Source organism: Papaver somniferum, chromosome 1 (assembly GCF_003573695.1).
Source record: "Papaver somniferum cultivar HN1 chromosome 1, ASM357369v1, whole genome shotgun sequence".
NCBI classification, from domain to species: domain Eukaryota; kingdom Viridiplantae; phylum Streptophyta; class Magnoliopsida; order Ranunculales; family Papaveraceae; genus Papaver; species Papaver somniferum.
The window spans coordinates 2,118,000-2,131,101 of record NC_039358.1 but is presented as its reverse complement, the minus strand read 5'-3'; the positions used below and the strand labels follow the sequence as shown (position 1 = coordinate 2,131,101).

At 36.7% G+C, this 13,102-nt stretch overlaps 1 protein-coding gene and 1 long non-coding RNA gene across 2 annotated transcripts; both read left to right on the top strand.

Moving 5' to 3' along the window:
* Positions 1-1,971: 1,971 nt before the first annotated feature.
* Positions 1,972-2,562, top strand: LOC113340643. Its single transcript, XM_026585769.1, has one exon. The coding sequence runs from the start codon at positions 1,972-1,974 to the stop codon at positions 2,560-2,562; it is 591 nt and encodes a 196-aa protein (XP_026441554.1).
* A 64-nt stretch (positions 2,563-2,626) lies between these two features.
* Positions 2,627-8,140, top strand: LOC113324957. Its single transcript, XR_003347957.1, has 2 exons — positions 2,627-2,882; positions 7,857-8,140. It is a non-coding gene; the product is annotated as an uncharacterized LOC113324957 (long non-coding RNA).
* Positions 8,141-13,102: the final 4,962 nt, after the last annotated feature.

Sequence of the window (13,102 nt, the reverse complement as noted above, 5' to 3'; positions counted from 1 at the left end):
GGAGGCTGGAGCACAAGTTTCTTTAGCCAAAAGAGTATGCGAAGAATTAATTTAGTTTGGTGGTTCATTTTATACGTATTCGTTTGGTGCATCATCAAAGACATACCAAGAATTGCTGCGACTCTTCAGCAAGTTTTAGCCGAAGAGAGAAGCAAGCGGTATATGCCAAACATTACCCCGGCAACAAGTATGTGTTGGTACGGATAAATTTTTGATGTGGGCGTTCTTTGATGGGGGTATGAGGGACAAATCAAAAGTTGACATGTGTTTTTTATATTAATTGATTTAACTAATTTTTGCTTCCAAAAATATCAAAGATAAAATATAAGCAATTAAGATAACCAATATTTTCTCAAAAAATAAATTTGTCTTGTTTTTTTGGAAACAAAATTTGTTGGAATCAATTAATATGAAAAACACATTTCAACTCTTGATTTGTCCCTCATGTCCCCATCAAAGCACGCCCACATCAAAAATTTATCCGTGTTGGTACCATCAATTTCACGTGACTTGCGATAATTAATGACTCAAAGAACGATCTTGTTCACAAGCGAGCCATGCATGTCGCTTGAGGAAGTAGCTTGGGGGAGTCAACTATAAAATAACTTCTCCAGGACACCCTTTTTAATCCACCAACAATTTAGGAATTAAGAGGGGGTGATGTTTGTACTATATACAAAAACTGTGTCCGATAGATTTTCAGCCTATTAAAAGTGCTATGTTTTCTTAAGCATATTAAGGATTTTCAGCCTATTAAAAACAAAAAACATAATCACTTTGTGATGTAAAAGTGATACAAAAATGAAAACGGTTATACAAGACACGTAACTAGAGACTTTTCGTAGGCAATGGAAAAAACTAATCATGGTTGAAGGCGATTCCAATTGACAAATGGTTTGATCATCTATCTGTTTTAGTTTCTTTTTTTTTCCATGGTTTTCTTTTATCTCTTATTTATTTTTTACTTAATTTCCTTCTTTTCTTTTTTACGTTTCTTGTTTCTTTCTGCTAATCCTTTTAAAGTTTCATTTTATGTTGTGTGGTTTCATGGATAGCTGATCTCTTGTAGTAGTAATCATGTTTATTAATCAGTTGCGAATCTAAGCAGTGGTGTTTGATCCAGTGGTGGTTTCCTCCTCAACACTAGTTCCTGTTTCAAATGTTAGTCATGGGATATTCTAAGGCAGTAGTGCATTTTCCAACAGTGGTGTTCTCCATCACCTCAGAGATGGTGTCAACAAGGTTGCTCAGAGTTGTCTCCTATCAAGTTAGTTGTAATATTGATAAAGCATTTTCATCAAAAATCAAGTTGTTCAGCCACTTTCAAGATCCATCTTCAGAAATTCTAGATCCATTTTATGAAATTCAAAATTTGAAATTTTCTCCCTCTCTGGTACAAGATTACAGCTGTCGCGGGAATTATTCAATGCAATTAAGAGATTACAGCTTTCACAATATTCTCGGCTTACTTTTAGCTGCAAGGAATTATCTTACAAACTTTCAGAGCCACGACGGAAAAATACCTCTGAGAATCTGCATTTACATATATATCTTAACTATCTATGGACAAAAAATATCTTTGTAAATGCAAATATAGGTTTTCATAGTAATCCTATTCCCACTATAAATTATACCCTCCTCTTGCCTCTTCATCCACACCTAAAACCTAAACATACAAAGTATCTTTTCTCTGCACAAACTTTTCAGTTCAACCTTCAATTCCCTTTTATGGAGTCTAACTCTCAACCTCAAGTTTCCAGTATCACTTCTCGAATGCAACACACCAATATTGGGGTGGTTAAACCTCTAAGAAGAACCCTTGGATCCGCTCAAGTAGTTAACAAAGCTGCTGAAGAATGGTCTAACAGTGTAATGGGTAAAATCATTTGCACTCAGGTATTGGAATTCAGATAAGTTCTAGAAGAGATTAATGCTATTTGGAAGAAATACAAAAACATAGAAATTAAAGTTATGGGTCCTAACCTTTTTGTTTTCAAGTTCAGCACAGACAAAGAACAAATAGAAATAATGAAGAAAGCTCCTTGGACTGTGAAAGGGTACTTACTTGCTATGGAAATCTACAATCCCAAAGTTCCATTGGCTGATGCAAAGATCATTTATCAAAACTGGACGGTCAAGTTTAGGAATCTCCAGTTGGAACATCTAAACGTGTCGCTGATAGACGAAATCATTCAAGATTTGGGAGAAAAATTTGCGATTGATCCTCCAAATGCTCATCCTAGGATTAGTATAATGGTGAAGGCCAGAATTCAAATGAACTTAACATCTCCAGTGAAGAGAGGTGCTTGGTTGAGAACAACATCTAGAGGAGAAGCTTGGGTTAAATATCACTGGGAAAAGAAACCATATCATATATGTGATCAATGTTGGATGGTTAATCATTCAGATGATAATTGTGAGAAAGTTGCACTACAACAACAACTTGATTCAATGTCCCAGAGGAGTATGAAATATGGAGTCTGGAACAAGAAGATTATGAAGTGGAAGCTGCTGCTGATGGTGATTCGGGTGCCCCTATGTCGAATACAGGTGCCAATATAGAAAATGGGTCCTTATCTGTATATATTAGCAGAGATGAGATCGATAATTCTGAAGAAAGACAAACAAAAAGGTCGAGAAATGTAGCTGCTGAAACTTCTCAAAGCGATTCAATCAAGGAGAAATCAAATCCATCCCTGCTCAAAAATTCAAGCAAGTTTACTGATCTGAAACTCACTGTAACCATGATGAAAAACAACCAGTCCAAGTTGTCCTACAATCAAACAGTACCAATGGAAGGTGTGGAGATGGAGGATGTTGAAGTAGAACCAGCTATTGAGGAAGAAATTGCACTGATTAATAATATGGGGGCTGCTAATCAGGTACCCCTAATCTTTGATTTTATTTCCCCTAAAAATTCAAACCCTAATTTTTATTTTCCCTTGAATTATTGTTATCCTCAAACCCTATTTAGGAATCTAAATTATTACTTAGACCAGTTAAGAATTACTTTTAATTGTTATCTCTTGTATTTCTATAATCTCACATCTGAGTTTAAGTTGTTAAACAAGTGATGTGCGTGATTATCTCTTTCACTGATTTATTTGTTGAAATTCTGGTCAGAACCACTTATTTGGGTAGTTGTGCTTTGAGTGATCCTAACCTTTTTAGTTGTTCTGCTGAATTGCATTTGTTTAATTTGTCTTTTGATTGCTCTGTTCATAAAAATTTGTTCTCTGGTTTGTTGTTACCTAAAAATTTGAGTTGTCCTGTTCAGACTCAACTAAGTGACTTGCTTGCTGGTGTGTGATGTGTTGTTTGTTTAGTTATCTACTATGCTATAAATATCATTGTTTACTGGTCTTGTGGGTGATTAGTTAAACTAAGTGACGTTCAGTCCAATTTTCTTTTTAACTTCAGAGTCTGTATCAATTTTTACATCTTCAGTTTTGGTCTTTTAAATACTCCCACCATGAGAATTTTGTCGTGGAATTGTCAGGGATTCGGCAACCCTACCACTAGAAACTCTCTATGGAACTTGATCAGAGGTCAAAACCCTGATATGATATTCCTATGTGAGACTAAAAATGAATCTTCTAAGATGAATCAATATCTTCGGAGGTTCAATTACCCTAACTCATGGGTTTTTCCCTCTATTGGTCGTGCTGGGGGTATTTCTCCTATTTGGAAAACTGGTTTTCAATGTCAAATAGTCCATAACACCGATGAAATTATCAATGTCATGATTTCTGATAATCCAAGTAAGCCTGAATTTCTAGCCACTTTTCTCTATGGTTCTGTATACCATGAATAGAAAATGGAACAATGGAAATACATTAGGGAAATTGGTGCTAGAGCCAATCTTCCATGGGTAATCATAGGTGATCTCATTATTACTATGCATGCCCATGAAAGATCTACTTTCTCTACTCCCACAACTTTAGAGTACCCTGAAATCCAATCTATTATAGATAATGTTGATCTTTCAGATTTAGGGTACATTGGGAATAAATTTACTTGGAACAATAGACAGGCCGGCAATGATTGTATTTATGCTAGACTTGATATGGCTCTTGGTAATGGTCACTGGTTATCTCATTATGGTTCCTCTGTGGTTCACCATATTGAAACTATAGGCAGTGGTCACATACCAATTATCTTGGAGACTAATCCCATGTCTAACCAAGGTAGTAATCCTTATCGTTATTTCAATTGTTGGAGCAGTGATCCATCTGTTAGGGAAGTAATCAATAATGCTTACTCTAAAGATGTTAGAGGTTATTCTCCATACAAGTTAGATAATAGACTTAGGTTTGTTAAACATGATCTTAAATTGTGGAATATCCAACATTTCGGAAATATTGATCATAAGGTTAGGACTCTAAATAATCAACTCAATGATCTGACTAATCTTCCTCATTCTTCTGAGAATGTGGAATTGATTAAACAAGTAGAGTTTGATCTAGAACACTGGCAAAAAGTTCAATAAGACTTTTATGCCCAGAAATCTAGACAAGAGTACTTTAAATCTTTTGATAGAAATACTGGATTCTACCATAGTTATTCCAATAGAAGAAAGCACTTCAACCATATTGGTGCTCTCAAAAATGGTAATGGGCAGTGGGTTAATGACAGAGTTGATCTTGAAACCCTCTTGGTGAATCATTTCAGTTCTATAGGGACTACTTCTAACCCCTATAGAAATACTGAAATTCTTAATTGCATAGACCCTTGTATCTCTGATATTGATAATTTGACACTGCTTAGACCTGTTACTAAGCAGGAAATTATTGATACCATAAATCAAATTACCCCCTGGACTTCCCCAGGGCCTGATGGTTTTCCACCTGGGTTCTACAAGGAAAATATATACCTCTAAATAGATGATGTTTGGCAGACAGTCAATAGTTTCTTTGATTCTAAACATATATTAAAGGAGATGAACCATACTTTCTTGTCCTTGATTCCAAAAATTGATAATCCTTCTAGTCCCTCTGATTTTAGACCCATTTCATTGTGTAATTCTAGTTAAAAATCATTTCTAAGATTATTATAAATAGAATGAAACCTTTACTGAGCAAAATGATAAGCCCTTACCAGGCTGCTTATGTCCCTAATAGGAATATTCAAGAAAATGTCATCGTTGCTCATGAACTGGTTCACACAATGAAAAGGAAGAGGAAAAAGGATAAATGGGGTACCATGGGCCTTAAACTTGACATGTCTAAGGCCTTTGACAGAGTCAAATGGTTTTTCCTAAGAGATATTCTTATTGATTTTGGTTTTTCTGAGCATTGGTGTGACTTAATACATCAGTGCAGTAGCACCACTAACATATCCATTATGTTAAATGTATCTCCATGCAAATCCTATAGACCGACTAGGGGTCTGAGACAAGGAGATCCCTTGTCTCCATACCTTTTCATAATTTGCATGGAATCTTTTTCCAGATATCTCATACATGCTGAGGAGAATAACCTTATTCATGCATAAAAGTTAGCAAAAACGCCCCTAGCATGAGCCATCTTCTCTTTGCTGACGATTTTCTTATTTTTGCTAAAGCCTCTCATGCTGAAGCTAATAATCTATTGGGATTATTTAAGGATTTTAGTATGGCTTCTGGTCAAGTGATTAACCTTAAAAAATCTGGATGTTTCTTTAGCAATGACGTTCATCCTGATCATGCTGTCTCTCTTATCAATGATTTAAAAGTCAAGAAAATTGCTTTGAATGAAAAATATCTAGGCCTTCCCCTTTTTATAACTAGGTCTAGAACTGATTCTTTCAATTATCTTAGTGATCATTTTGATAAAAGGGTTGCTAAGTGGAAAGTTAAGTATTTTAACCAGGATGGTAGATCTGTCATGGTCCAGAATGTGCTAAAATCTTCTCCAATATATCACATGAATACCTTCACAATTCCTGACAGTATTATAAATAGTATGGGGATTTATGGTGGGGTAAGTCTAGAACTAGTGGTATTTATTTTAGATCTTTGCCTAGAGTTTGTTCTCATAAATATCAAGGTGGGTTAGGCTTTAGAAATCTTAAGCATGTTAACTTATCACTTTTATCTAAAACTGCTTGGAAGTTGATTCACAATCCTAATACTCTGTGGGTGGTCATTCTTAAATGCAATTACTTTTAAAACTGTCACCCTCTTCACTACTCTAAGAAGGATGATTGTTCCTGGGCTTGGAGGAGTATTAGTCGTGGTATGGATTTCATTTTGAAACATTCTATTTGGGAAGTTAAGGATGGTAAGAGTATTTCTGCCTTTAGAGAAAATTGGATTCCTGATTCTTGTGAGCCTTTGTTTGTTACTAATCCCAATCCAAACCTTGTTATCTCTGATTTTATAGATAATGACACTAAATCTTGGAACCCTGAGCTTGTTATAACTTTTTTCACTCCTAATAATGTTAATAATATCCTTAATACTAGGATACCTCTTTCAGGGTGTGACAGACTTATTCGACCTCATTCTAAAAATGGTTTTTTCACTGTTAAGTCTGCTTATAAAGTCATTTCTGGTCAGATTGGTTACATGAATAATGTCCAAAGAAGTAATCCTTTCTATAAATCCCTATGGAAACTCTCAGTTCTCCCTAAAGTTCATATATTCATATGGAAATGCCATGAAAACATCCTCCTTGCCAACTCCGTGCTTTTTAGGTTTGTTGATAGGCATAACAATTCTTGCAGTATGTGTAACACTGATTCTCTTGAAACTCCTGAGCATATTCTCTTGCACTGTCAATTTTCCAAATTTTTTTGGTCTCTAACCCCATATGCTGACATTATTGAGAAAGATAGTATCTCTTTAATCAACATACAGGATTGGGTTTTCAAATGGATTTCTAACAACAGATTGAAAGATAAGGTTGCCGATGTTTTCACTATTGCTTGGAGTATTTGGAAAGACATATGTTCTTGTGTCTTCCAAGGATAAACTTTAAACCATCATGTTACAGCTAGACTACTTTTGTCTCTGCAAAAAAAAGTCTTGTAACCGTTTTCTCCTAAATCTTCAAACTATTTTCCTGTATCTCAAATCTACCACATTTGGTCTGATTTTTTCAGATCTTCTGGTTGGATTTGAATACATTTACTTGTAATTATATGTAAATTACTTCTAAATAAAACATTTATTAAACGATTTTAGGTTTTTAGTATGTATTTATTTTATCCTATAATGGTTTTTATATGCCATTTAGATTACTTCTTGTATACTTTCCAAGAAGAATTCCATAGCCGTCATGGCGATTCATTCCATTGCATCAATCGTTTCAGATATTTAATCCAGGGAAATCTATTTCAGCATGCCATGATTCTACATCTATGTGAAGAACAAGGTCTACCAAAATTGATTGTGGTAACAATATTTTGCGCAAATTACTCCCGATTGGGACACTTAAATCTTATTGAACAAGAAGACAATTCAAAATGTCAGATTAGTAAATCACAAGCCATTCCTCTGGCATCATCAGATTTATCTTTGAAATCCATGTATTTGATATTTTATCATTTTATTTTTCCATGTTTTTCATGGTTGATTTATTTGAAGATGATGCATGAATTCTTACTATTTTAATGAAATCAAGAAATAATCTTGTTCCTTCAAAAAAAAAGAAAAACGTTACAGCTAGACTAGCAATGAAACTGGTCATAGACACTGAGACCTTTTTGAATGATGTTATCTCACAAGAGTCTGTCCTTGCAGTCTCTACTGAAGAGAAAAATATTTCCTGGTCACTAATTCCTTGCCAGATGATTGTGTGCTTGTTTTCAGTGTGCTTCATATTATAAAAATACTAACTTGTCAGGTATTGGTTTGATCATGTTAAATACTGCAGGTTCCTTCATCGGATGCAAACTAAAAGCCGACTCAGTGAGGAATGCGGAAGAAGATGAAAGTCTAGCATTACTAGAGGCAGTGTCATGGGAAAAAGCTAAAAGACTTGAGAAAGTGTGTGTTATCAGTGATGCTAAAACAATAATAGATGCTTTTAATTCCTCTAGCAATCAAATATTTTGGTATAATAAATCAGTCTTAGAAGACCGTAAAACAATTAGTTATTGTTTTCATTTGGTTAAGTTTGAATTTCTTAAAAGAAACCATATAATTTTAGTTGATCAAGCAGCTAAGTTTAGTAGGAGGACTAGAACCTCAGGAGAATGGATGAGAAATGTCCCTGATTTTCTCAACTCTGAAATGTAATTCTCTTTCTTTTAATAAGATCATTCCTAACAAAAAAAAAAAAAGAAATTCAGCCTATTAACATTAAATAAAACACTTAATGGGTCATGAGATAAAGTCCAAGCCCATGAAGGGTTAGTAACCTAATATGCTAGTTGCTATACGAAAGATGGAGAGATTCATTTTATATTTTAGGAAAAGGGTGAATCAGCTTTCTGGTAAGAAATAATATTTATATTTATTCAAAACTGTAGGTTAGAGATGCCCATAAAAAAGATAAGTTAGTTTGCTAGTAATACCATGCATATATTCAAACCTGATGGTTAGAATTAGCAGACGAATTAGCAAACGACGACGACGTCTTGCTAGTAGGTCAAGTGGTCCCCAAAAAAGACTCTTTTCGGTACCTGGGATCAACCCTGCAGAGTAATGGAGAAATCGACCTCGATGTCCGGCAGCGCATCCAGATAGGATGGACTACATGGCGACAGGCAGCCGGTCTCCTTTGCGACAAAAAAATACCTCCCAAACTTAAAGGAAAGTTTCACAAAACGGTGGTCAGACCCGCCATGCTATATGGTACGGAGTGTTGGGTGATCAGAGAAGAACACTGTAGGAACCTGCACTCTGAGGAAATGCGCATGCTCCGGTGGACATGCGGTGTCACTCGCCACGATAGAATAAGGAACGAGGACATCCGTAATACCTCGGAGTCGCACAAATCACATAGGTGGTGTGCAAACGACGCCTGCGCTGGTTCGGACTTCTAGTACAGAACGGATGGCGTCCAATACACGAAGGTATTAAGAACATAAGAAACATACAACCATGCAGGGCAAAAGTCCGTCGGCCAAAGAAGATTTGGGAAGACTCTGTTCGCGAGGACCTAGGAAAGATACCACTGTCGCCAGACATCGCGTCTGATAGAAAAGCATGGAAAATCGCAATCCATGTGAAGGAACCCTGAGGCGCTCACTAAGGCCCCTTGTACCTCGGTTCCAGATGTTAGTGCACACGTTAACCCAAGTCCGATGCCCCCTTAGACTTCGGATCTCGGTCCTTAGTCAGTCCTTACTAGCCGCGGTAAGCGTCGACGGGGTAAACACTAGGCCCGGAAGGGGCCAAGGAATAAATTATTCTTGGCACCGACAACGCACTGGGTTCGTCTTCAACTTGCGCGTTCGCTAACTGTCCTCTAGGAGGGAATCGACAGACTGAGCCAACGGGCAGCGATCCCATGGAGTGAGCGTAGATAGAAGTCAAGCATTGTGAGACACGTCAGGTGGGATACATTTTGTTCCCCAGACATCAAGATCTCCGCTTCTCCGTACATCTACGACGATACAAGGACCTACATTGGCCAGCCCAACACAATCTTCAACTACAGAACCAAGCAAGTCATATCGGATACCGTTGATGGTCGGGACGGAACAACGTCTCAATGGATTAAGCCTGGGAGGCTGTCCCGAACTGGACATCATCGGTCGGGCGGGATATACTTGGCAGGGGTGTCATCGGGGAAGTGGATTAGTGCGGAGATTTGAAAACGAGAAGGAAAGCCGAACTATCGGCATCGAGAAGGGTCGAGCGAAGAGTGTTCCTCTTGGCAACAAGGACGCTTAGACGGTCTGACCACGCCGGCGGGACATCAAATGTCTGCAGCACTCACGGTCTAAACGGTGCGAGTAGTTCACGCCCAAAACCACCCAATCCAAACAAAGGAAACAAAAGGGTCATTTTCACTGGGTTAGATATCCATACTCTTTTTTTGATTACGAAAGAAAATTTTGCTTCAGCTCATGAAGGCGCTCCCAAAGAAAACATGTGTAAGATGATTTAGAGAGAAAAGCCCAAAATACCCGTGGTACCCGTAAACCTATATCCATCTTATAATGGACCCGTCCTGAATAATCCATCTTGTTCGACTGGTTCTTCATTTATGTCTGAAAGAAATCTTTGACGGGCTGACTCCATCTGATGAGCGTCCGGATATTATGGCTCCGTCTGTCAACCAAAATGACGTCCTAATGAAGGAGTACGAGTCAACTATATTTGACTCCGGTGTTGCTAGAGGTTTAAACGAGGGATGAGGGATGCCTATTATCAAGGGTTTGCGAGGCGTACTCTCACGTTACTGACCAACGCATAAATGCTGATTAAATTTATGATACTAAACAGAATACTTCCTACGTCCTAATTTACTTATTAAAATTGTATTTTATTTAACAAAAATATACAAAAAAATTACTATACTTCCCACTAAAATTATCTAATTATCAAGAAAGAAATAAAAACTAAAATACAAAAACTTATATATTATACGAGTGATTTGAAAGATTGATGGTGTATATGGAAGTAATTTGAATTTGTTTCAAGTTTTTTACAAAATCCTATTTTGACAAGTAAACTAGGACGGAGGGAGTATATATCTTTGGTATACATATTTTATTATCTCTTTCTTTTTTAAAAAGGACTCAAAATAGTTGGTTTCAAAAATAAAATGAAATGCTGGTTTGATATTTTCTTTTCCACTTTTTGATCTGTTTTGAGAAAATAGGAAGAGGTATCAAAAGACGAAAAATAGGAAAATGAAAGAAAAAACTAAAATAAAAAAAAATGATTATCAACGGCCTTCTTATCTGACAATGACAAATCTAGGGATGCACATATCCTACCCTTACCCGTCACCCTATACTACCCGCCAGAATTTTTATCCGTATCCTATCCTACCCGCCATTGACGGGTAGGGTGACGGGTAAACACTATTTTATCCGCCGTCAAATGGGTAGGGTGACGGATAAAACCCGAAATTATCCTATCCTACCCGCTTACCCCCTAACATATGTAAAAGACCAAATAATTCCTATCATTTCTTACCCGCCTAACATATGACTTAAACATAACATATGTGCACCCCTAGCTATGTTCACCGATTGTGAAAAACTATCTTCCTCTAACATCAGCACTTAATTTCACGGACACTCTTCTTAATCCTCCGACAGTTTGCACACACCTCCCAGCTTTCACCTCTCTTTACCCTATGATATGATGCTACTTGCATTCACCCTTAATTTTCTAAGGTGCTACCCCTCTATTTATAGACTGAAAACACAACTAATTATAGAAATTCTCAGGCAATAGTCAATTTCCGGTACCAATATAAATTCGATATATTAGATGTTTCCTAACTGTAGATGTCGTATACAAAATAGCAACTTCAAAAGTGACCTAAATATCGAGAGATATATCAGATCAGGCATGCATATACAGTACACAAACATCAGCTTCAGGAATGAAAGCCAGCAAAGGGATGTTGGCATGCATCTACCATAAAGTGTCAACGCCATGCAGGTCGCAAAACTTGTCTCTCGGCATAGATAAAGGTCCTTGGAACCAAGAAATAAAATAACTAATGCAAAAAACAAGGTGCTGAAGGAAGGTCACTAACATAAAGTAAAGCCTCTAGCTAATCTCCTCTACACCCAAAAAACAAAGCTGGCCAATGACCTTGTGGAAAACTAAAGGCATTCGAAATCCAATTTTCTATTGTAATAACCAGAATAACTGGTGGAATTTGAATTACCGATTACGATTTATGACTTTGCGACTAGTAAAAGTGCTTCTTCCCATCCCGAGAGCAACTTTAGCATAACCAGCGCTTTTTTTTCTATATGGCAAATATAATTTAACGACTGGTATTTTTGATCTTTATATGTCACATTAGAGTTTACGAATCACGAAGCCCTTTCTTCTTCTTCTCAAGCCTAGCCAGATGACCAAAATTTAATTGATAATGGAAATAGAGCCACCTTCTTTAAATCCGTGAGAAAACCGAACAAAGAGAATTTTCCTTTTCCTAGGCAAACTATGAATTCAAACTTGTTGCGGATTGGTATCCAAAGTTTTTTACTTGTGATATTGTGCACTTCAAGCAGATAAATAAGAGATAGAAACGCTAAAAATGAATCTTTCACTTCAAAACCTTAATCTCTTACGAGCTAAAGAAGAAAAAGCACGAAGCAGCAGCTATATATATATATATATATATATATATATATATATATATATATATGTCAGAGCTACTCCAGAAGATATTCACGCAGAGATGTTTCTAAAGTTACCAGTGAATTCCATCTTAACATGTAAGTGTCTATGCAAGCTTTGGCATGATCTATTTTGTAGCTCTGAATTTATTAAGAATCACCTTAACCTCGGTATCCAAACAAACAACCATAGACTCTTGGTTAATTATTACATCTCAGTGTTAAGGATCAAGCAAGAGAGAGGAGAGCATAAACGCGGAAGCTTAAAAGACTACATTGATAATAATCTTGGTGTGTCAACTTTCATGGCTCAACAGCCTATTTATATTGTTCACAAACTTGACGACCACTCAAGGCACTTTCCTAACTAAGATCAAACTCTAAACATAGACACTTTCCTAACATAAACTCTCACAACTTAATGTACATATCTCCTAAATATAGACTCTCATATATTATTTCCTAATACCCTCCCTCAAGATGGACCATGTAGATCACGAATGCCCATCTTGGACCAAAGAAATTTAACTTCGGTTTTTTTTCTTTTCTTTTTTTTTTTTCAACGCTTTTGCGAAAAAAAATAATCTTGAGATCATAGTTTAAGGACGTTTCGGTCCTCTTTGTAGTTTAAGGACATTTCGGTCCCCTTCGTAGTTTAAGGACATTACGGTCCCATCTTCGTAGTTTAAGGGAATTTCGGTCCTCTTCGTAGTTTAAGGACGTTTTGGTCCCCTTCGTAGTTTAAGGACATTACGGTCCCATCTTCGTAGTTTAAGGACATTTCGGTCCTCTTCGTAGTTTAAGGACATTTCGGTCCCAATGCAAATTTAAGGACATTGCGGTCCCATCTTCGTAGTTT